The following is a 25,675-nucleotide window of genomic DNA, read 5'->3' on the forward strand; positions in this document are numbered from 1 at the left end:
AGACTTTGGAGCCTTCGAAGTGATGATGAAACGTGCCAGTTCCTGCTCATCCCATCAGGAAATTCAATGTGCTCCTCTTGGCTGCATATTTAATGAGCTGATTAGGGCAGGATCTCATGTGGTTAGCCACCCTCACTCTCCAGCGGAAGTCACTGCAACTTTCACTACCACCACTGGACTTAGCCACTGCAACAGAAAATTCTGCCCAAACCTTTTTCAATTGCCAGATATGCACATTATTGGCAAGGCCAGCATTTATTGTCCATCTCTAGTTGCATTGAGAAGGTGGTGGTGAGCTGACTTCTTGAAACACTGCAGTCTCAGTGATCGGGGCGCCAGGGTTCGATTCCCGGCCTCGGGTCACTGTCTGTGTGGAGTTTGCACTTTCTCTCCTTGTCTGCATGGGTTTCCTCTGGGTGCTCCAGTTTCCTTCCACAGTCCAAAGATGTGCGGGTTAGGTGGGTTGGCCATGCTAAATTGCCAGTTAGTGTCAGGGGGACTCGTGAGGATAAATGCATGGGGTTTTGGGGAACGGGCCTGGGTTGGATTGTGGTCGGTTTAGACTCGATGGGCTGAATGGCCTCCTTCTGCACTGTAGGATTCTATAATTCTATGAAAGATAGAGCGCAGAATTTTCCTGTTATTAGGCAGTGTAATCTAGCGGGCAGGAAAAACAGCACTATACCCGCTGGCCCCAATGGCAGCTTTCTCCACCATATCGTTCAGTTCATAGCCAGAAACAAAGAAGGGACAGGTCCCATGACATCACGACAGCTCTGATTGAGCAACTTGGGTTTTAAAAGACTTTTTTTAACGGGTGCCTAAATGCAAACAATTAAAGAAGTCCCCGAACTCCACAACCCCCACCCCTCACCACATGGCAGTGCCTGGGCATGACCCTCTCCCCCCTGAATGGTGCACTCTCGCACTCACCTGAACTCCACTGGCGGGTTCTGTTCACCAGGTGCATGCCATGGAAGACCTGTCGTGATTCACATTAAGTGTGAATGGATTATGTGATGGGGGGATTATCAGACATAGAGGCTTGATAATCAGATGTTAATGTATTCTAATAGGCTTCCCGACATTCAATGTCAGGATCCCCGTTATATCATTGGCGTGAGGCGCGGACAATTGCAATGGGAAATCACATTGCCGCAAATCATGTTCTGGGCTTCCTGTAGGATTTTCCACTCCCACCACTGATCTCATCTGCTGAAAACAGGAGTGGAAAATATCCCCCAGAGCAAAAGTGCTACAAGGGATAGGCTTCCAAAATTTTGACCACGAGACGATAAAGGAACAGCAAAGATTTCCAAGTCAGGATGCTGTGTGACTCAGAGGGGAACTTGCAGATGGTGGTGTCCTTGTCCTCCTGAGTTATAGTGTTTGGGAGGTGCTATCAAAGAAACTTTGGTTGAGGATGTGAATGTTTAAGGTGGTGGATTGGCGCCAGTCATGCGGGCTGCTTTGTTCTGGATGGTGTTGGACATCTTTGTTGGAGCTGTGTTCATCCAGTCAAGTGGAGGGTACTCCATCATACTCCTGACAAGGCCCTTGTAGATGGTGGACAAGCTTTAAGGAGTCAGGAGGTGAGTCACCCACTGCAGAATTCCCATTCTCTGATTTACTGCCTCTAACAGCATATTTATGGCTGGCACAGTTAAGGGCAATTAGGGATGGTCAATAAATACTTGCCTTGCCTGTGACATTCAAATCCCATGAACAAATAAAAAAAAGACTATTGTGAGTGTTACTCATCACTTATCCATCCAAGTTTGAATGTTATCCAAGTCTTGCTGCATGCGGGCATGGACTGCTTTAGTGTCTGAAGAGTCGCAAGTGGAACTGAATAATGTGCAATTATTAGCCAACATCCTGACGTCTGATCTTACAATGGGAGAAAATTCATTGATGAAGCAACTGAAGATGATTGAACTTGGGACACTATCCTGAAAACATCCTCCGGTAATGTCCTGGGACTGAGATGATTGACCTCCAACAAGCAGAACCATCTTCCTTTGTGCTGGGTATGTTGCCAACCAGTGGAGCTTTTTCAACCTGATCCCCGTCAGCTTCGCTTTTATAAAGACTCCTTGATGCTAAATCTGGGCAAACGCAGTCTTGATTTTCAGACCAATCAATCTTGTCTCACCTCTGGGATTTCTGTTATCATTACTTTGGTCTTAGCTTATATTGTCCTTGGTTAGGATAAACTGGGATTACTGGAGGTAAGGTTGTTGCCAAACTTTACTGTTTGGTAAATAATCTAGCTATATACGGGGAAAAACTTAGTACGAGGCTTCACACAGAACTATCCCTCATTCAGTACTGTTGACACGTAATCTTACATCACCGATAGTGTAGACTGTTTCACATTTACCCATAGCCCTTTACACTGCAAAAATCAGCTCTATATTTTCTATATTTGGACCAAGGCTGTAATGAGGCTCAGCAAGGAGCTCTAACTGAGCATTGATGGTTACATTACCGGCAAGTAAGAGCCACTTGATAACATTGTTGACAACAACTTGCATTTTGTGCTGGTGATTTCAAGCAGGCTGATGAGTCAGTATTTGACTGGATTGGATTTCCTGCTTTTTGTGGACAAAACATAACTGGGTAATTTTGCACATGGTCAGACGGATGCTAGTGTCATAGTTATACAGCAACCATATAGTAGGAAGTGAGGGTAATTCTGGAGTATAGACATTCAGCATTCCAGCTGGGATGTTATTGAGATCCATAGCCTTTGCGACGAGCAGGAATGGCGCCTGCTTTTATACCCATTCCCATTTTACCAAGAAAGAAAATATGGGTGCAACCAGGACCCTGCCCAAAACGGGGGAAACGTCAATTTGCAATTTTTTTGCATTCATCACAATGTAACTAGCGCGTTTCACTCCCAATCGTTCCAGTTCACCTGCCTTAACGAGCCCAACCTCGCTGCAGCCAGATTGGTCAGGAAAACACTTCAAGTATAAAAGTCGCATTCAGGTGCTTGATCAGTGAGGTAAGTCTCTGCTTTCAAACTGCTCCGTGCTGCTCAAGGGGGGTCGTTTCGTGGCGGTCATATTGCATTTCGGGTCAGGGGGTCTGCGAGTCTGTGTGGCGGGAGGGGGGGGGGGGGGGAATGCAGGGCTGCTGTTGTTCTTCGGGCTCAACTTCGGCCTCTTGGGATGGACCCAGGACAAGCACTGACCTCAGGTCTTAGTGCTGACTCTGGGTCCTAGTGGTTGCAGCAGCAAGCACGGTGGGGGATGGGCTGGAAACTCTCTGAAGTGACAGTGCTGCAGCCTCAGGACTTGTCAGACAGCAGTGTCTGTGGCCACTACTGCATGGGTTCTGGGTGTGTGCTTGTGAGTGAGGGGGCGGGGAGGGGAGGTTGCCTTCTGGGGGCTGCAGGGCTATGGAGAATGTGTGTTGCTTGGGGCCTGTGGGGGTGGGTGTATGGGGAGTGTTTGTTGCTTGGGGTCTGTGGGGTGGGTGTGAGGAGTGTGTGTTGCTGGGGGGCTGTGGGGGTATAGGGAGTGTGTGTTGCTGGGGATCTGTGGGGGGTATGGGGAGTGTGTGTTTCTGGGTGTCTGTGGGAGGGTATGGGGAGTGTCTGTTGCTGGGTGTCTGTGGGGGGGTATGAGGAGTGTGTGCTGCTCGGAGGCTGTGGGGGGTATGGGAAGTGTGTGTTGCTGGGGGTCTGTGTGGGGGGGTATGGGGAATGTGTTTTGCTGGGAGTCTGTGGGGAGGTATGAGGAGTGTGTGTTGCTGGGTGTCTGTGGGGGGCGGTATGGGGAGTGTGTGTTGCTGGGGGTCTGTGGAGGGGGTATGGGGAGTGTGTGTTGCTGGGGGTCTGTGGGGGGCGGTATGGGGAATGTGTGTTGCTGGGGGTCTGTGGGGGGGGTATGGGGAGTGTGTGTTGCTGGGGGGCTGTGAGGGGTATGAAGAGTGTGTGTTGCTGGGGGTCTGTGGTGGGGGTATGGGGAGTGTGTGTTGCTCGGGTCTGTGGAGGGGGATGGGGAGTGTGTGTTGCTGGGGGACTGTGGGGGGGGGGGGTTATGGGGAGTGTGTTGTTGGGTGTCTGTGGAGGGGTATGGGGAGTGCGTGTTGCTGGGCTGGGGGGTGAGCAGAGTTCTTTGACTCTCCAACTATCTCTCCCCTTCCCCAAATTTCTCCCCTGCTCTACAGAGTGACGAGATGGCTTTTGCGATACAACCCATTGATCTTGCAGTTCTTTTGGTTGCTGCTGGAGCTGAGGAGGAGGAGCAGGAGGATGAATTGTGGGCAGAGGAGGCCCAGCCCTTACCACTTGCTGGAGTAGAGAGGATGTAGCTACCATTTGTCCCGAGGAGAAGGAGGGAGTGGAGACCCCAGCAGTTCTGCACGCGAGTGTCCTTTGAGCAACTGTCGGTCATCGTGGCTCAGAAAGGAGACAGTGCGACACCTGTGCCATTTGTTGCAGGACCTGGCATCTCGGGTCACAGGACGGCACCCACTCCCAGTGGCTGTGAAAGTGACGGCTGCCTTAAACGTTTATGCCACAGGGTCCTTCCAGACCGCCAGTGGAGACCTTTGGGGCATTTCCCAATCATCTGTCCACAAGTGTGTGAAAGAGGTCACAGATGCCCTGTATGCCCGGGCTGGCCAGTATATTAAATTTGACCTGGACCAGACACAGCAGGAAGCCCGGGCTGCAGCATTCTTGGTCATTGCGGGGATGCCTAATGTGCAGAGGCCTATAGACTGCACCCACGTTGCCCTCAAGGCCCCAGTGAAGGTTCATGAAGAGAAAAGGCTTCCATTCAATAAATGTGGAGTTGATGTGTGACCATCAGCTGAACATCATGCATGTCTGCGTCAGACACCCCGGCAGCATGCATGATAGTTTTATATTGAGGAGTTCTGATGTCCCAGAGGTGTTGGCTTGGGAAGCACGCAAGACAGGCAATAGTTGGTCAACCTGAAAGCTTTGGGACTCCTCCCAACAGCCTCACAGTCGCTCCACTGTTGCTGTCAGCCCCTCCTGCATTCCCTGGCTCTATTGCTGCATCTCCAGCAGCTGAGGGAGAAGTGATCTCAGAGGCCCAGCATATAGCCTGGGGCCAGCTGAGTCCTCGCCTCCAGCAGGCCCCCACGTGCCAGAGGCCTCGGACGTTCCCTCCTCCACCCGATGTACATTATCAGATGTGTCGTGCGCACCAGAGAGTGACCCAGAAGCCTCACCACTAACTTGACCCACCAATGTGAGAGTCTCTGGGATGGTGCAAAACTGGTGCCGCCTCTGAGGTCCCTTTATCGGCTTTCTCCGAGTTATCTTCGAGCTGTCAGGGGCAGGATGGGTGGGGCCGCGATGCCAGATGGCCCTGGCATGTGGGGGTCCCTTCCTGCAACACAGGACACAAGGCTAAGTGCAAGGGAGGGAGAGGAATCTGGGCTGCATGCAACTTACTTGAGATTTCTCCAATGAGTGGAGGATTGGCAGGTGCTCACTTCTGTGCTCCAGTCTGACCATACGGTCACTAATAGTCCGCATCCCCTCCTCTCCCACAAACTCCAGTTCCCGCTCCTCAAAGGGGGTGACGACCCAGATCTCAGCACACCACCCCCTGTCATCACCCTCTCCTGGCGATTATGGGCATTCTTCTCCTGTGGGGAAAGAAGGAGCCATGTCAAATCTGATGACATGAATCCCGCAGGGTATCAGGGTGTGGCCCTCGGAGGGCAAGGGTAGTAATACTCTTGGGGGCAGGAGGAAGGTGCTTGGGGGTCAGGGGCTGAAAGCATGCAGGGTGCTGGGGGTGGGGGAATCTGGGGGTCATATAGAGGGAAGATGCTGTATGAGGCTAAACCCTTACCATTGCTGCCTGGATTCGGTCATTCAGTTTTTTGCGGCAATACTTCCCAGTTCCCCTGGCCAATGCCTTGGTACTAACGCATGCTGCCACTGCCTCCCAGGCTGTGTTTCCATCCCCTGGGATGGTGTCCTGCTGGGGGGAAGCGAGTGTCCTGCCTTGCCTCCACTTTCTCCAGAAACCTGTCCAGGTCAGCATCTGAAAGACAGGGAGCTGTCTTCCTGGAGACCATTTCTTCCTGCACTGTCTGCCTGTCTGTCCATACTTGGAGTTGTTATGGCGTTCACCCTTGTTAGGGCAGATCAGTTGCAGGCAGTTTAGGTGAGTCACGCGCCTGTTAGAGCAATCCAGTGCATTTAATGCAGTTTGCCATGTTAGCATGAAGAGGAAGCCAAGTCAGCACTTGCAGATGTGCTGATGGAGTGGGGATGGCGAAGGGGTGGTGTGTGTGTGTGTGTGTGGCGGGGGGGGGGGGGGGGGGTTGGTGTGGGGGGGGGAGGGGTGTGTGTGGGGGGGGAGGGGGGGTGGTGGGGGGGGTGGTATGTGTGGGGGGGGCGGGCCTTGGGCAGCGATTTGTGCCTATGTGATGATCGGGGGCAGGGGAGAGAGACGGTCATGTCAGTCAGCCATCGGGGCCAGAGGGGTGATGAGGGGCCACGTGAAAAGGGGTCCGGGGGTTGGGGAGGCAAGGGGGTCAGGAATGTTGGGAGGAGTGGACCCTGATGTCTGAGGGAGAAAGGGGAGGCTGTGTCTGGGTGTTCTGTGAGGAGAGCTGCTTTTTTTTGCTTTTCCTGCACATGCGCAGTTTGTGGCTCTGATCTGAGATGCTGGTTGTCTGGCGAGTTAAACCTCACCCACAGCCTCTAGTGGCTACATACGGACTAGCCCACCTTTTCAAAGACTGAGTGTATAAGATTCGGCATGAAAACACGCCCAAAAAGCGGATTAGCAACTCTCCCGTTTTCACGCTAGCTGGACACTTAGAAAAAATCTCATAAAGTTACACCCAATGTATCCCATTTCGCAGGTTGGTCATGCCACACAGCACAATAGTTTTCTCAGAGTGAAGATAGCATTGCGTCTCCTCAAGGAAAGTACAGTACTCACTCCTACCAAAACTGTGATGGATTGATGCATCTGTGATAGCAGATTTGTGAGGACTAGGTTTTTCCTTTGTGTTGGTGTTGTTACAATTAAGATTATTTTATTTTGGGTATTTTGCATTAGATTTAGGGTGATAAAGGGGGTTATGTGAACAGTTTTGCAGTCTGCCTGACAGTAAGCCTGGGTGGTTTGATTGTTAGCGATCAAAGGAAGGCTTTGTTTCACTGAGAAGGTGCAAACAGTGGGCAGGTCGCTGAGTATACAATGAATATGCTCTGAGTCTCCCAAAGTCCCAGAAAGATGTTGAAGGAACGAAGTTGTTAATAGTTGTGTTATTTATTTATTTAATTAGCATTTTTACCTAGATGCAAGAATAATGTGTTTCACGTTGCCATGGGAAAAAGAGTAGAGGAAACCATTTTTTAGATTAGGTTACAGGCTTCCCTACAAATTAATGAACATTGCAGACAGACAGCAGGTTCTGTGTGATCAGCAGAGAGAAGAGGCTGTTTAGTTTTGTTGCAGGGAGTGGGAGGGAGACATTCTCCAGTTGAAGAAAATCCATCAAATTATTCCAAGCGATTCATCCTGGCATTATCAAGGGAAAGAAGAATCGTCGGAACAGGCTTCACAGCTGGTGGAGAATTTAAGAAACATCCAAAAAATGAGGAAAGCATTTAAAGTTATTAATATGAGAAATGGGAACCAAGAATCCTTTGGAAACTGAGAACAGGTGTGGACTGTTTGCTTTAAGATCTGTAATTCCATGGAGGGTGTGGTGTGATAAGTATAAAGAGGCAATGTCCCTCTTTATAGTTCAGGATATAATTTTCCTACAAAATGAAAACTGTTTATGTTTTGGTCATTTATTGCAAAGTTTTAGAACATGAAATCTTTTGTGTCATTCTTTCAGCTAGGAACTGGATGTTTAAATTTCTTTTTAAAAGTTAACAGTCTCTATGGGGATCTCAACAGTTTTCTCACGACCTGCCACAAGCCTGATTTGGCAGGTGTGTCCTTCATGATGTAAAGATGCACTTACACAGACTTCATTAGTGAACACAAAAGGTATTTATATTAAGAATTGTACAGCAGCCACATGGCTGTAGCTAGCTCCCAAAATGTCTCTGCTTGGGAGCCTGTCTCTCCATGGGGTGGTTCCACATTCTGAGCCCCAATTGGTCACCCAGGCCAGCTGACCCTTACTCTGCAGTGTTGCCCTTAAAGGGACAATCACCAGATCCCTCCCCCTTTAAGTACTTTATATTATCTTCAATAACTAATACACTCAGTTTTAAATACTAACTAAGCATTATGTACATGAGTTGGGTAATTATAAATTGAGTGCTTGAGGAGGTTTTCTGTTTCTTGTAGAGCAGCATAATTTTGTTGTCTGACATACTTCTACAGGATCGAATCAACAAGAACTGCAATAATGGGCACCTCTTCTGGCACAGGCGATTCATCACTATTTACTTCCACTGGGTCTTTTCACAGAAACACCATTGCAGTGTTAATGTGAGCCTACTTGTGACACTAATAAATAAATAATAAAATAATTGTCAGTTACGTTGATAACAGGTCGATCAGGCACTTCGGTGCTAAACGGGTTCGAAAACACTTCTTGATGGCAACACTGACTGCTGGAGCATCTCTCTTTTCCTCAAGTGATCCACATGTTTGTGAATGACTTGTCCCTCCATGTCCACTTGGTATGAAAGGGGTCTGGTCTTAGAGACAATGGCCGGAATTCTCCCGTCTCGCTTGCCGTGGAAATCCTAACAGGGAGACAGGAAATTCAGCAGACCATTCAAAGGTCCATTGAGCTTGGGCGGGAATTTCCAGTCTTGGGAGCACACATGGCCAGAGAATCCCGTTCAATAATTCCGGGGATCCAACTTGATCCACAACCTAAGTTTCTAAGTGTTCTATTATCACATTCTTTATGATGGACTCTAGTATTTCCCCTACTGTTAGGCTAACTGATCTGTAACTCTCTGTTTTCTCCCTCCCTTTTTATAATTATCAGGGTTACATTTTCCACCCTCCAATCTGCTGGGACTGTTTCAGAATCGATAGAATTTTTGGAAAATGACAACTGATGTCTCTGCTATTTCCATGGCCAACTCCTTTAGCATCTTGGGATGGGTATTCCATCCAGTTTTATTCTTATTGGCTTTCTCCTCAGCCACCATCTGCCCAATTGCCACCCTGGGTTAAAATCAAGGATTCCATGTCAAGTGCTGATCTGCATATTTACAGATTTTGCTGTTTCTGTGCCTGCGGCACTGTAATTTGTCATAGTATGATAAAGCTCTACAACAGAATACATTTGTCACTTGATAAGACAGTGTCGGAAGCAGGTGAAATAAACTCATTCAGCACCATTTGGTGCATAACCCAATCACAAAAGCCTGGACAGCAAAACTCATTGTGGAACAACAACAGATTGCATAGCTGAATTATAAAAAAACAAACAGGGGCTAGATGAATGTTTCTGGTGTTTGTGTTATCTCAGTCCATAGCTTGATGAATCTTCACTTTGGTGGTTTCTGATATGATCAAACCCTCAATAATATTGCAGCGTGTCAACCATTCTTTATTCCCTGTGCAGAGTTGTACTGTAACATATTATGATTTATGGCAATAATGCATTCTTGTTTTAGATGCACCAGGTTGAGATTTATTCAAAGGAAGTAACATAATAATAATCTATGTGTTGTCTTAACATTGTTTTGTGAAATGACAACTAGGCTCTAGAATTTAGCAATAATTGAATGTTGTTTTCTGTCTTTTTTCTCTAGAAAATGGCTCTGGATCTGGAGAAGGAGGTACATTTTACATTTTTCTGAAAAACATTTCACATAGCCTTTAATTCAAACCCATAATCGTCAAAGCAGCCATAACTCTAAGCAGTGGATGTACACGACCCTGGGATGCATGAAAGATATCTCAATGGGGGAAGGGCAAGATCTGATTCTTCAAATGGCATAAGTGGTTCCATTCTCTTCCAATTGATGAGTGTCACATACTTTGTTTTAATACACAGGCAAGACCTATAATTGTCCTTCCCTTTGAGGAGCACTCAAGGGCCAGAATTCTCCCGCCGTCCACGCCCTGCTGTCGCTGTCGGTGAAAATGGAGAATTTGATGCTCAGGCAAATCTCCGTTCACTGCAGCCGGACCAGCTGCAGGCGAAGTCGGAGAATCTGGCCCAAATGGTTTTTCCAAAATACATAATCTGTCCAATTTGACTATGGATTCTAAATTAAAATATTTAACGCAGCATGGGTCTCTTGAAAAAGTGTTCAGATTTGACATTTGAAGCATTAATGCATAGACGTTTTCAGTATTAAGAAGGTGCTACTTTTTCACAGCAAGTAGTCCCTGATTTTCCTGAGGCCCAGAGCTTTGCCAGATTCAGATAAGGAATGGCGTTGCTGACTCCTCTTATGAATGTGAAGTCCTGAAATGTTACAGCAGTTGTTAGGCTGTCTAGATGGCACTGTCATTCCCAGATGCGATTCCAATGGAATGTTGCGATCCCTTAAGGGTTATTTTTATTTGTTTAGCTCTCCTCCAATTACATTTCTTATGAGCCATTCATAGTTCAAGGTAGTGAAGAGGAAAACTATTGACAGGTTGTTCCTTTGCCAATACTTAATCTACCGCTAGGAATTTATATATACACCCAGAAATAACTCACTCTATGGACTATAACATCCCTTCCTGTTGAGAAGCCTTCACCTTCAGATTAGTGCCTTCCTGATGGCACAGACAAGATTGAGAACTTAACGTATGAGGAATTATATATGCAAAGACACCTAACACTTACCGCATTAGCAATCCATATGCTGTGGCACAACACTGAAGGTAAGTAAAATATTTCTGTGAAATACATGCTCACAATATGGTAAAGTGATATAAAATGCAAATGTTCACATTAATTCTAAATCATTCAAATTAAAAAGTAATGATTGGCATTCACTGCAGTTTTACCATTTTCTGTAAAGTATGAAGGTGTCAAGGATGTACTTCAGTGTAAAGACTTCTGCTCTAAAATCTCTTTGCGTGATTCTAAAATATGCATTGTCTGAATTCTCCTCTCCACTATTTTAATAGAAATGTTAGCACTTCTAAAGTAAATTAGTTAATGTCTCCGTTAAAATAATGAAGGGGAAATTTTCAAACAAGCACATTAAATGTTCATATGCTGGCACCTAGCCCATAACATAATTTCAGAAACTTCTTATTATAAAGCAATCCATAAGACCATAAGGCCAATCAGTTGTATCCATTATATAACACCCAAAAAGATACAAGGGGTGGAAATTCTACCCAAAAAATTCAAAGTGTTGAATTTGTGGGAAAACTGGAGTAATTCACGTTGATTTTTTTCAGTGGCAGTTCAGACTGGAATCTCCCACACTCTGTGCACTGCAGAGGCCACCAGCGTGAATATCATTAGATTTCAGGGGGTGGGTGTATTCCAGCCCAGGAGGCTGAAACCAGCGACCCACTGCGCATGCGCAGTGCCCCAACCTGACAGCCAGCTCAATCCCTGGCCAGCCCCACGACCCCCACAGTGCTACCCCCCAAACCCCCCTGCAGTTCAGACACCCCCTTAGGCAGACCCCCTCCCCCCCCCTGCCCGGCAGACTCCCACCTGGCAGAATCCTCCACCCCCCTGGCCCCAGCAGACCCCCCCCCTCCACCTCAGCCTGCCCTGATCGCTGACCTCTCCTACCCCCTTTGGTCTTAATGGCAGTGTGGCAGCGGCCCCCCTCACCCCCACCGATAGCCCCCTAGATCCCGCCCCCAGGCCCCGGCCCTTGACACTACTCTATGCCCCCTGGACACTGCTAAGGTGCCCCCTGGGCTTGGACACTTTGCCCCTTGAGCAGTGCCAGGGGGACCATGCTGGCACTGGCAGGGTGCTCATACCCAGGGAGCACCAACCCCCCACCATCCGACCCCCCTGGGGATCCCAATTGACCCCTCTTCATTCCAGCGGGGTCGGGCCACTAGTTCCCTGAAAGTGGGGAGCTATTCTAAACCCCGCTGGGGTGAAACACTCTTGCAGGGTAGGAGCGGCTAATGGCCTGGAGAATTCAGTCCTGGGCCCACTAACATTTAAGTTGCAGGGAAATGATTATTTAAATCATTTCCACATCTCCCGCCGATTTCCAGCACGGAGCAGACTGTGTCGAAAATCCAGTGCTGGGAAGCGCAAGATCAGCGTGAACGCCCATGGGAACCCCACGATCCTCCTGGCGCAGCACAGGTCTTTAGCGCAGCGGGATGGGAGAATAACGGCCAACTTCATATAGGTGGTGATTTGTTTAAGGAACAATAAAGCGATGTTATGAATCAAAGCCAGATTCTCTGCCGTGCCAACAGGAGAACACATCGGCGTGAAACACGTTCAGAAAAACGTGGTGTCCAGACGTTGGATGTCATCTGAACGATGCCAGGGACTTCCTCCAGAGCTGAGGATGGAGGCCAGCTGTAGCCCTGAGTGTCGAAAACTGCATGGGAGAACACAAATAATTAGGATGAAGTTCTTCCCATTCCCTCCTCCCATCTCTGGCTGATGTGTACTTCCTTGTTACCCGGAACATTCACACTGAGGAGAGACAGTTCACCTGTTCCATCAATGGGAAGGGATTCAGTACCTCAGCCAACCGGCGTGAGCATCTGGGAAAATAAGTCCTCTGCATTGTGTGTAAGAAGACAAGCTCCAGGCCTCTTTACTTCCTTCTCACTGCACTCCGATATCACCATTCACTGCCGCCTGGCTTTCCTGCTCTCTAGCCAGGGGAGGGTGGGGGGGGGGGGGGGGGGGGTGGTGGGCAGGGTGGCTCAGTGGTTAGCACTGCTGGTTCACAGCGCCAGGGACCCAGGTTCGATTCCTGGCTTGGGTCACTGTCTGTGTGGAGTTTGCACGTTCTCCCCGTGTCTGCGTGGGTTTCCTCCGGGTGCTCCGGTTTCCTCCCAGATTCTGAAAGACGTGCTGGTTAGGTGCATTGACCCGAACAGTTGCCGGACTGTGGCAACTGAGGGAATTTCACAGTAACTTCATTGCAGTGTTAATGTAAGCCTTACTTGTGACTAATAAATACATTTTAAATAAAAGATTGAGAACTTCCTCATCTGCAGGTGTCAGTGCACGGATGTCTGATGTAACTCTATTGGTCTTCACCCTCTCTCTCTCTCCCAATTTTCTCCTTCAGGCAGTAAAGCAAAGTTTTCACACAACAATCCGCTGACCCTCTCATCAGCCAGCTTCCCTTCGGCACATGATCGTAGTTCCTGGAGTCTCATCCATCATCTATGCTCAAGGGACTTAGAAGCTGCTGGCATGAGAGCAGATGCCAGTCACTCACACGCAACCATTCCTCATGAGGCAACTGGTGCTTAAAATTCTTTTGATTATGTGGTCGATCCCTCCCCACATTGGAGCACATTGCGTATCGTCCACATGAAAACCACAGTACTTTTAGTATATATTTACCTTCACCCAGGCTGTTGTGAGGAGGCTATTGACCCGTTTGTGTCACTGAATCCAGTTGTGCTGCTGGACCTCTGATGTCTGCTGTGGTATCTGCCCAGACTACCTTGTAAGAAGTCTCACAACACCAGGTTAAAGTCCAACAGGTTTATTTGGAATCATGAGCTTTTGGAGCACTGTGATACCATCAGGTGAGTCTGAGCAGCACTCTGAAAGCTCGTGATTCCAAATAAACCTGTTGGACTTTAACCTGGTGCAGTGAAACTTCTTAGTGTAAGAAGTCCAACACCGGCATCTCCACATCAGAGTGGACAACCTTGGTCAGAGAAAAGGGTCTATTGCTATCATTGGTGCAAAGCACCATCTGCCATTTCTGGGCAGCCTGGAGGAGAACTAGCAGGGAGACATAGCTGAACTGTGGTGCCAGCTTTTGTCAGGCCTGTGACATTTCCTGATTTATAGCTTCCTGGCCCAGCTCCATTAACTATGCATCGGACACCCAGGGAGATGATGGCTCTTGCTCTGTGAAATGATGGGGCTCTTATTCCTTGAAAGAAGGGAGGTCCTGCAGTGGCTGGAGGTCAGAAGCAAGGAGGTCAGAAGCAATGCAGTCAAGTCTGCTGTTTAAAATGGCGTCAGCACCTGTGCTCCCATCAACTGACATTCAGGTCACCTTCTGCCTGCCCCTGACACTTGATTCTCTGGGCTCTGTGCCGCCACCTTGTTAAACAACTAGCTGTTACATGATTACATTCAGCTGGCTGGCTGTCTCCAAATGGCAATGCTGTCCACTTCTGAATCCAGCACCGGGAGACACTGACATTAAATTCCACCTTAAAACCTCTGATGGTAATGTTTTAACATGCAAGGTACAACTATACTAACATGCAATAAATGCTAAAAGGTCAGATTCAAGACATAAAAAATGCATAAACCTTTATCACGAGGCTTTGAGATTTGTCCTTTTCTCCTGTTCCTTAAGAATTATTTAGATTTGAGACTGATGGTACAAATCTCAGCAAGAGAGAGCAAAATTTAAAAAATAGTCCCTTCTGGCAGCCGTGGCTTCAGAGAAACATAAAAGGAATTGATTTTTTAAAAATGCGTTTGTTATATTGTGTGCTTCAACTTAATAGGAGTCAATTTTTTAACAATACAAGCATGACATATTTCAATTTCGGTTAACAGCTTATGAGGAAGCATCAAATCAAATTCTATGCAGGGACTGTTGTTCATAATTATAAGCGGCATTATATTCCCACAATAAATTCGGATTGTAATATATTCAGCAGAGAAGCAGTGGTGACATCGCCACTGCTGGGTCTGTTCCCTGGTGACCAATTGGCAACTGCTGAATGGTGCCGACTGTGCCACTTATCTGTTTTCTTCAATCACTGGCGTGAATGAGTAACATTGACTAATGTCACTTCAGTCAGGTTATCGTAGCCACGCATGATTGAGCATTTCTGGTTCTCAGAACCTCATAGCACCACTAGGCATGCTTCGATTGTGCTACTTCACAGGTCAGGCACTTCATCCACATTTGAATATTCAAATGAAGCCGTAATGTCCACAGCTGATAAAACCTAACCACACATGCTGCTGGATTCTGTGCCTTATATATTAAGAATACATATGCGACATAAGCCAAGTAACAGCAAAGTATATCTGACATCCTGATTCTAAATTTTAATAAGGTAATTCTCCATTCCGATAATTTACCAGCTTCATATTTATTACGAGTGTAAACCAAAATGTATAGGAGCAAATAATGGGTTGCAAGAGCAAAACATGTCAAAGGGAGTATTCAAACCCCTTTTGTTCTTCAACCACATTCTGATTATTTTATTTTTGTGTTTTTTTTCAATTACAAATGTCCCCTGCATTTCGCTCCAGCTTAATAATATACTTGTAGAATCCACACCTTAGACACTGGAGTTAGATTAAGAATTATGTATTTTAAAAATATTTTTGTCTTTCATTTTTATTTTGTTTTGTGCTTGCATGAGGAACGGCACAGAGGAGATTTACTAGGAAATTACTAGGATTGAGAATTTTAAGGAAAGATTGGATAGGCTCGGATTATTTCTTTGATACAGTGGAGGCTGAGGGGAGATTTAATTGAGGTCTCTAAAATTATAAGGGGGCCTAGATAGAGTGGATAGGCAGGATGACTTTCATTTAGCAGAGAGACCAATAACCAGGGGACAGGGAAAGGATTAGAGAGGAGTTCAGGGGAACTATTTACATCCAGATGGTGGCAGGGGTCTGAAACTCACTGATTCAATGGCAGGTTGAAGCAAAAACCATCATCACATTTAAAACATATTTGGCTGAGCACTTGAAGTGCCATAACCTACAAGGATACAACTCTGTAGTTTGTTTTTTTCCTGGCTGGTACAAGCACAACGGGCCAAACGGCCTCTTTCGAGGCCACAAATTTAGGTTTAAAGTTTATTTATTAGTGCCACAAGTAGGCTTACATTAACACTGCAATGAAGTTACTGTGAAAATCCCCTAGTAACCAAACTTCGGTGCCTGTTCAAGTACACTGAGGGAGAATTTAGCATGGCCAATGCACCTAACCAGCACATCTTTTGGACTTTCTATAATTCAGTGATTCTCTACTCTTCCATTGAAACCTTTAATGCATTATAATCAAGTGAATAATTTGAAAAAAATCTTTAAGCTAATATTTGCGAATTGACATGTGTATCTCCCTAAATCTACTTCCTTCCAATTTTGAAATCATAGCAAGGACCTCGATTTTTCACATATGTTTTAACCAGCAGCAGATCAATGAGCTGTATTATGGCCATTGTGCAGTTACCAGATAAATGTGGATTTTTAGTATATCATATTGCAGTGCATTGAAAGTAATGTCGTCATGTATCACTCTGTTGGGGAAATGACCATCCTTCTCTATATTTTATCTATTGACAGAGCACTGTAGTTTGAAGAGATTAGACAGCTGACTGGAATTGATTTTGGTTTACACTTACACAAAGGGGCAGGATTTACCACCCAAACTGCCACATGTTTCACGGTGCTGGGAGGTGGCCCGCCATTGTCTGTTGGTGGGATCTTCTCGTCCCACCATGTCAACGGGGTTTCCCGTTGAATGCACCCCTCTCTGCAATGAAACCCATGACGCGGGGTGCAGCATCAGTGGGACCAATAAATTTTGCTGCCACAAAAGGCCATAAGTTCCAGCCAAGGTTTTCACACAACCATCAACTAAAAGAGTTTAGTCAAAATATAACATAATTTTTAATTTGATACCTATTGTTTCCTTTGGAGGGCAGCACGGTGGCACAGTGGCTAGCTCTGCTGTCTCACAGCTCCAGGGACCGGGTTCAATTCCGGCTTCGGGTGTCTTTCTGTGTGGAGTTTGCATGCTTTCCCTTTATCTGCGTGGATTTCCTCCGAGTGCTTTGGATTCCTCCCACATTCCAAAGACATGCAGGTTAGGTGGATTGGCTATGCTAAATTGCCCTTCAGTTTGTCTGTGTGTGAATGTGAGTGTGTGCCTTGTGATGGACTGGCGTCCCATACTGGGTGTATTCTGCCTAGTGCCCAACGTCTACTGGGATAGGATCTGACTCCCCTTGACCTTCAATTGGAGTAAGCAGTTAAGTGAAAGTGAAGAGAAGTGGTTCCATTGGAGCAGTAGAGAATTAGGACAAATGTCTCGGACAGTATTAACCTACGGGTAATGTTACCTTGAATTCTATGTTAAGTTCCAGCTTGCAAGTTAAACAATCTTTTTCATAAAAACAACTTGTGCTTGTATGATTTAACATAGCAAAACATCTCAGACACTTCACAGGAAAGATTATCGAACTTCATTGGATACTGAGCTACAAAATGATATATTAAGACAGGTGATCAAAAGTTTGGTCAAAGAGATAACTAGAAACTGATTGGAGTGAAAGGGAAGATCTGTCCTATCCCTATCCAATTACTGGTTAACATTAATGATAGTGATGAGAACTTTAAGAGGGGAATGTTAACCCTAACAAATGGATAAATTTGAATCAGGTGGGAGGTCATAGTGTTTAAAACAGAAATCCTGGTCCTATCCACCTCCAACCTGCTCACCTCCAGTTTTAACAGCAGTGGGGTTGGGGAAGGGTGAACAACCTGCTCCCAAGAGGGCTTTAAAACCATGAAACTACAACAACATAGCGGACTCTTAAATGCCATCTGAAATGGCCTAATAAGCCACTCAGTTCAAAGGCAATTAGGGATGGACAATAAAAGCTGACCTTTGCAGCCAATGCCTTAGAATCTTCCCCCAAATTATGCTTTCTTTTGGATATCTTTACCAAAGATCCAGCTCCAGTTTTCCAACCTCCTCTTCTGGTATTCCTCTGCTATGTGTATTCTAGCTTTTCCTTCTCATACATTCTCTCAGATACCCAGCCATGCCAACAGAATACCATTAATTCACAGGCCTGCAGTAAGGAGTCAGCAATCTTTGGGTCACCTTCGATCTCCAGCTTCTCGCAAGCCGACATCCCTAGGTCTGCTCTGTCTTTAACCTGGAGCCTTTGTGTTTCTCACTCTCAACTTCACTGAACAGAAACTTCGTACCAGATTCCTGTTCTTTGTTCCTTGCCTTTCACAATCTTCCTGGAACTGAGTTCTGTCCCATTCCCTGGGATTTTTCTGTTCTTTAGTATGGGGTCTGCAGTCTCCCATTATGTCTTGCCTGTTCCAGCAGTTTCAGTGAGAGGCTGCCTATTCTCGGCTACCTTCCTTCAACTGCTGAAACTGCTTTCTATTCCCCTGTGGTCTCTTGGCTACTAGGCAACAACCCAGTTTGCTTTAGTATTGTAAAACCTCATTACAATGCAGGCATATGTACAAACTCACAGAATTACAGCAACTTATAAAAATCATAGAATCTTTACAGTGCAGAAGGAGGCCATTTGGCCCATCGAGACTGTACTGGCTCGCTGAAAGAGCATTCTCCCTAATCCCACTCCCCTGCCTTATTCCCATATTTATTTATTTTCAGACAGAATGAAAATAAAACTTAAAGTTATATCTTACTCCTAACACACATTAATACAAATATAAATTACTATAAATTAAAGCTATTTCCTAACAAGCTTTAAACATTAACCCCCCCCCCGGCCAAGAATCTGACTCTCCATCCAAAAAACCTGCAGGGTTTTGTCAGGGTGAAGTAATGCAGTTAAAAACATATATAATTACTGAAAGAATCCTTACTTAACTTTTCATAATTAAAACTGGCAGCATTCCTTCGGGGCTACCAGTTGGACAATAGGTTACAATGTACTTTTTTTGGCACCAACGCAATTAAAATGAATGATCTCTTCAAAGTTAAGTTTACTATTAATTTTGCTGGGCCAAGAGGAGCAGGAACCCTCCTTGGAGCTGCACTAAAAATATCCTGAGCCAATGCCAATTTGGGTGCACACCTCGCTACGAATGGACTGGCTCTCAATGCATTCAGCTGGCTGGACCAGCCTCTGGGCTGTCCAATATCCTCTTATTGGGAGGCTGTCTCGAGGCACCTATTTTCAACTGGAATCATGGTAGTGGGATCCAACCCTCAAAATGGACCAGAACTCCCTTAGCCAATTGTTGAAAATCTAGCCCCTTGAAATGGATACTTAAAGCAGTAGAAAGCAGAGAGAATCCTGATCTGCTGATACATTTATACTGACATATTTACTATGATGTTACAGCTAAGTCTATTTCCTACTTTTTGCAGAGTAATGTCTTAATTGAAACACTGGATAAAAGCAAATTACTGCGGATGCTGGAATCTGAAACCAAAAGTGAAAATGCTGGAAAATCTCAGCAGGTCTGGCAGCATCTGTAAGGAGAGAAAAGAGCTGACGTTTCAGCTTTGACAAAGGATCACGTGGACTTGAAACGTCAGCTGTTTTCTCTCCTTACAGATGCTGCCAGACCTGCTGAGATTTTCCAGCGTTTTCTCATTTGGTCTTAATTGAAACGTTTTGGGTGGGAATTGCAATCTGCAATGTTAGTTATAAATATGTCACGAGTATAAAGATATGCCTTAATAGTCTCAAATTGAAATGTAAGTACAATGTATTTAATTCATTATTACATCACAGGAAATATCAAAGCTTGGGCAAAGTACCAGTGCCTGGAATTTCCAATAGGATTCTTCATGTGAGAGCAGCAGAGAAACACTGCTAATCAAAAATTCTAGGCCTGATGTAATTATTTGCAGATTTTAATCAGAAAGATAGTCTTTATACCAGAGTTGCTGCAAGTGTGTCAGCTAAGAAGCTTTCTGTTCAAGGGCAAATTCTGATTTGACTCATTTGCCAATGTTAAGCCAGAGATCCAAGAATGTTTATCAACACGTGCTTAAAATGAAATCTGCCAAAGTTCTGAGATTAACAGCAGGATTCCTTGAAATTAGATTCACGCATCTGAGGCTTTAGTGCGTGTTATATGCCAAACATCAAAATTGTGAACCTGTGAAGTTAATAATAAATGCACAAGTTTGAATTTCTGACATCAGTGATCCTGAACTAATAATCAAAAGCAGCTGAATTTGATCGAGGGCTTGTGGCGGCAGATCAGGCTGCATTTCATTAGAGATGGGGTAGGGAACAAGTCAGGTTTAATGAACAACATCGGTTAAAAATTATTGAACCAAAATGTAAAACTCTTTGAGGTATTATTGAAACTGTAGCGGTAATGAACTTCACTTGTACTTCATACCAAACGAGGGTCTAGACAGAAAGCTCAAAGGATGAACTTCAGTCTTACCAGTACGTGCTCAGGAGAACAAGGCAGCACCAACACAGATTGATTATTGTCTAATTGATATACAATGTACAGCATCTTACCTACCAATTATAATGAAGCCTTAGTGAATACTTTATGTTTAATGGAAAGTGGTTTTGGCTTGGTTCCCAAAATGGAGAGTTAAGAAATGACAGGATTTACAGAGGTCGCATTTCACTGGGAAATGCTGACATTGTAACCATCAACATTAAAATCAATTGTATTATTTACACGGCCCACATTTATGAACACTGCCATATAAATAATATGACAGACCACGTATAAGGAACATATCAAATTTTGTCACATTGAACAATGTATATATTGCTATCGATTTCAGAGTCCATATTGACAGCGTTCTGCTGTTTAATCCATCTTTTGCCAGTAAAATGTTGACATTCAAAATTTCAAGACTTAGTGTTTGTATTTTACAGAAAAATTCCAAGATTCTAAGTGCAATAACTAACTGCTGCACCTCTACAATGTACCTTCATTACATTAGGTTTTTGGGCTGGATGCCAAATACAATGCAATAAAGAGGGTACGCTGCATTTGATCAGAAATGTATTATTATGGGTAGAGGATCAGCTGAGATAGATTAGGAATACAAATGAGAGGGTTTCTTGTTTCATTTCTGTAGCAAAGGTAGACAGGCTTCCTAAAAGGGCACAGGATTCTTGGATTTTTTTACAGAAAAAGCAAGCAGCCCACTTTAGGAAGAGTATGAAGTTTTTAGATAGGGTGCAGAAAAGATTTATGAGAATGGTTCCAGGGATGGATGACTTCAATTACATGGAGAGATTGGAGAAACTGGGGTTGTTCTCCTGGGGGAAGAAAAGGTTGAGAGAAAATTCAATAGAGGAACTCACATCAGTGCAGACAGAGCAGATTGAGAGAAACTGTTCCCATTGGCAGAAGGGTTGAGAAACAGAGACACCATTATAAGGTGAATGGCAAAAGAACCAATGGGAAAAAATATTTTATGCAACAAATGGCTAAGATCTGGAATGGAATACCTGAGGGGTTGTTGGACAAGCTAAATTGCTCTTGCAGAGAGTCAGTATGGACACACAAGTCCAAATGGTCTCCTGCCCTGTAACCATTCAAAGAGTCAATGGGCTGAATTTTGTCTGTGTGGGCTAGAAAGCCGGAGGGAGGAGGGGAGGGGTTGTCCTACCTCAGCTACTCAGGGGATCCTGGCTGCATTTCTTGCTCAGGCAATTAATTACCTGAGGGCTCCCATTCCTTCCAAAGGTGTGAAGTTGCCCCCAAGAACTGTCAGTCAATCAGAGGATTGGAAATGTCACTGGGAGTGGTGACCATTGCTGGGGCTGCAACTGTCAAAATTGAACGCTGACCTTCCACAAGGTAGGTTAGGTGGAGATTCACCATGGCTCATTAGCAAAGCCTTAACAAGGATTTTGGGTGTTGATGAGGGCAGAGCAAGGGGAACATGTTTCTAATACTTTTTAAAGTTATTTAATGGTGTCACGAATTTGCTTACAGTAACACGGCAATGAAGTTACTGTGAAAATCTCCTAGTCACACACTCCGGAGCCTGTTCGGGTACACTGAGGAAGAATTTAGCATGGCCGATGCACCTAACCAGCACGTCTTTCGGACTATAGGAGGAAATTGGAACATCAGGAGGAAACCCACGCAGACAGGGAGAACGTGCGGACTTCGCACAGACAGTGACCCAATCTGGAATCAAACCAGGTTCCCTGGCACTGTGAGGCAGCAATGCGAACCACTGTGCCACCGTGTCACCCATAAGGGAAAAGCCGTATCCACTGAGGGGCCCCTGAGTGAGCCACACAAGGAAGCCACCAGGTTTACTGGGAGGTCTCCCCACATGATGGGGGTCCCACAAGATATTGTTAAAATGCTAGCAGTGGCAGATAAAGGATCCCATGTGGTCATTATTCAGCCTCCTCCTCCCTCACCATTGATAAAATTCCACAGCATCAAAAAGGCAATGGGCACTCCAATCTGCACCTCCTCTTGCCCCCTCACTACCCCCCAGCCACTCCTGGAGGGCTGAAAATATTTATCTCTATGATTCAATAATACGACATTATTGAGCCATTCACCATGGTGCCAATTTTTTCATATGACTAGTCCATCCATAATGTTAACTTAACGGTCTCAGTCAGAGCATCAATACATTTGGCCTCTGAACTAGGAAAGAATCAGCTAGAGTTTCTTGCTCCTGGTTGCTACATAATTACCCAGCAGGACTATGCAAATGTGTGGACATCAGACAAAAACCAGGAGCAGGTTCAGCTCCAGGGGCTCCCATGGTAACACGTACAGTTGAGACTCAGATGGAGAATGTTTACTTGGGCCCCAGTTCTGAGAAGTTGCTGCCATCTGTGAATCAATTGCCTCAAGAGAACAGGGAACAAATTTAAAAGGAAATATTTTCCAAAGTGCCAAGCTAGAAAAAATTTACAAAATGACTGATATACACTTTGAAAAACTGAGAACTCCAGAACGATCCTGATTATGAGGTATATCCAATTTTTCTTCGCGATTGAAGGAACACAAATGTTGGAGGCAGAGAATTGGTACTATATTTCTCATGGACATACTTTTGAATTTATATATTTAAATTATGTATTTTGTTTAATTTTTAGTGCTTTAAACTTCAAATTATAAATGTTGTAAAAAGTGAAGTAACATTTAGTTTTTCAACAGATCAGCGAGACCCCAATAGTAACCTCAACATATAAACACTTTCACTTCCTAATCTCTGTCTGAGTTCATAAAGACACGGGGGCCTGATTTTACCATCGCGTTGTGCCTGTTTTTGGGCGCAAAAACTTGGTAAAGTTGGGCATGAGATGAGTAGCGTGATCTGCGCCCACCTCCGTGTCGGTTCCCCCTTTACCAAGGCCCAAAAATGGCCACGATCGGGTCCGTGCCTGAAATGGGTGTGACGGCCATTTAAATGCATTTGCATACATTTAAATTGACTTAATGAGCTGCACGCCCAACTTTACCGGCAGTTACCCCTTTACCACCGCGTTCGCCGATCCAGAATTGGCACAAAACAGATATGCTCCATATAAGTCCGATTCGGACGCTCCTGTTAGTGAGGAGGTAAGTGACTAGCGTCCGACGGCTCTCTGCTTGAGATTGGTGGAGGGGTGGTGTGGAAGGTGGGTCTGTTGCCACTCTGCCTGAAATCAATGGAGGGGAGAGGGGGTCCGCTGCCACTCTGCCTGAGATCAGTGGAGGGGGGTCCGCTGCCATTCTGCCTGAGATCAGTGGAGGGGAAGGGAGGTCCGCTGCCACTCTGCCTGAGATCAGTGGAAGGGAAGGGAGGTCCGCTGCCACTCTGCCTGAGATCAGTGGAAGGGAAGGGGGGGTCCACTACCACTCTGCCTGAGATCAGTGGAAGGGAAGGGGGGGTCCACTACCACTCTGCCTGAGATCAGTGGAAGGGAAGGGGGGGTCCACTACCACTCTGCCTGAGATCAGTGGAAGGGAAGGGGGGTCCACTACCACTCTGCCTGAGATCAGTGCAGGGGAAGGGGGGATCCGCTGCCATTCTGCCTGAGATCAGTGGGGGGGAAGAAGGGGAGGGGCCCGCAGTTGGTCTGGGTGGCGGTGGGACTGGGAGGATAAGGGAGTCAGTAATGTTGTGGGGGTGGAGCAATGTCTGTGGGGGCCAGGGGGATGACATTATCCAGCCCGGGAGGGATGTGGCAGGGGAGCAGCATTCTATCTTTTATCACCTGCGTATGCGCAGTTGGAGGCGCCGATCGGAGCTGCAGGGTTTCGGGCACGTTAAGCCCCGCCCACAGGCTTGTGCAGCGCAATTCAGCATCGCTGATATTTTTGCAGGCAGAGTGCATATGGAGGCGCCTGAGAAGGGGAGTAAAAGTCGGATCTGAAACACTCCCAGTTTCAAGTTTGTCCAGCACTTCGACTCAAAATGGTAAAATAGGGCCCAAGATCTCTCACCTTGAGTCAGGTCACGGATACACTGCACCAAACTCTGTGACCTTACAAACACTGGGGCCAAGCATCTTTGGCAATTCCTGTGTATTCTCTGTATAATTGTAGTGGGAGTGTGACAGAAGTGCCAGAAAAGATTGGACCTCTGTATACGTTCCTAGCTGAGCCCCAGTATACTGGCTGGAATAAGCACAGAGGTGGAAACAACCTTGGGTCCTTTACCAGCATTGTGAGTTGGACCCTCAAAATGAAGGGCAACTTTTTTTTTCGCCTTTTCTGAGTTGCATCCAGGGGAGCACTAAATGCAGTACAAAGGAATTTCCGGTGTGCCCCTGTTTCTCCTTCCCAAATTACCACGTTAAAGTGGGTGTCTGAGATGACTTTGTGTTCCAGGCATCAGGCCCATTTGATTGAACTCACCTCTCACTGATCCTGCAGTTCCAGTGGGGTCAGTGTCAAAGGTCACAAGCATATACAAATGTGATGTAACAACTAGGATTTATGCCTTATATTATGATATTATCCACGCTCTCAGTTAAAGCAGACACTGAGTGGGAAAGCAAATTGCGTGGAGGACACAGAGAGTCTGCAGAGAGATTTGGATAGGCTAAGTGAGTGGGCAAGGATCTGGCAGATGGAGTATAACGTTGGTAAGTGTGAGGTTATCCACTTTGGAAGGAATAATAGTAAAATGGACTATTATTTAAACGGTGAAAAATTACAACATGCTACTGTGCAGAGGGACCTGGGGGTCCTTGTGCATGAATCACAAAAACTCAGTTTGCAGGTGCAGCAGGTAATCAAGAAGGCAAATGGAATGTTGGCCTTTATCGCGAGAGGGTTGGAGTATAAAAGCAGGGAGGTCATGCTGCAACTGTACAGGGTACTGGTGAGGCCGCACCTAGAGTACTGTGTACAATTTTGGTCCCCTTATTTAAGAAAGGATATATGAGCTTTGGAGGGGGTACAGAGAAGGTTCACCAGGTTGATTCCAGAGAAGGGGTTAGCTTATGAGGAGAGATTGAGTAGACTGGGCCTGTACTCATTGGAGTTTAGAAGGTTGAGGGGAGATCTTATGGAGACATATAAGATAATGAAGGGGCTAGACAGGGTAGAAGCAGCAAGGTTATTTCCACTTACAATGGAAACAAGAACTAGGGGGCATAGCCTCAAAATACAGGGGAGTCAATTTAGAACAGAGTTGAGAGGAACTTCTTCCAGAGGGTAGTGAATCTTTGGAATTCTCTGCCCAATGAAGCAGTAGAGGCTACCTCGTTAAATGTGTTTAAGTCACAGATAGATAGATTTTTAACCATTAAGGGAATTAAGGGTTATGGGGTGCGGGCGGGTAAGTGGAACTGAACCCACTATCAGATCAGCCATGATCTTATTGAATGGTGGAGCAGGCATGAGGGGCTAGATGGCCTACTCCTGCTCCTATTTCTTA

The 25,675-nt window shown here is 45.8% G+C and overlaps 1 protein-coding gene across 1 annotated transcript in view; it reads left to right on the plus strand.

Moving 5' to 3' along the window:
- LOC144508005 (tomoregulin-1-like) overlaps positions 1 to 25,675 on the plus strand; it is a 267,687-nt gene that overhangs the window by 145,827 nt on the left and 96,185 nt on the right. Inside the window, exon 4 of the mRNA XM_078235707.1 lies at positions 9,755 to 9,781. Coding sequence (XP_078091833.1) covers positions 9,755 to 9,781 — 27 coding nt within the window. The remainder of the gene's footprint in view (positions 1 to 9,754; positions 9,782 to 25,675) is intronic.

Source organism: Mustelus asterias, chromosome 2 (genome assembly GCF_964213995.1).
Source record: "Mustelus asterias chromosome 2, sMusAst1.hap1.1, whole genome shotgun sequence".
Classification (NCBI taxonomy): domain Eukaryota; kingdom Metazoa; phylum Chordata; class Chondrichthyes; order Carcharhiniformes; family Triakidae; genus Mustelus; species Mustelus asterias.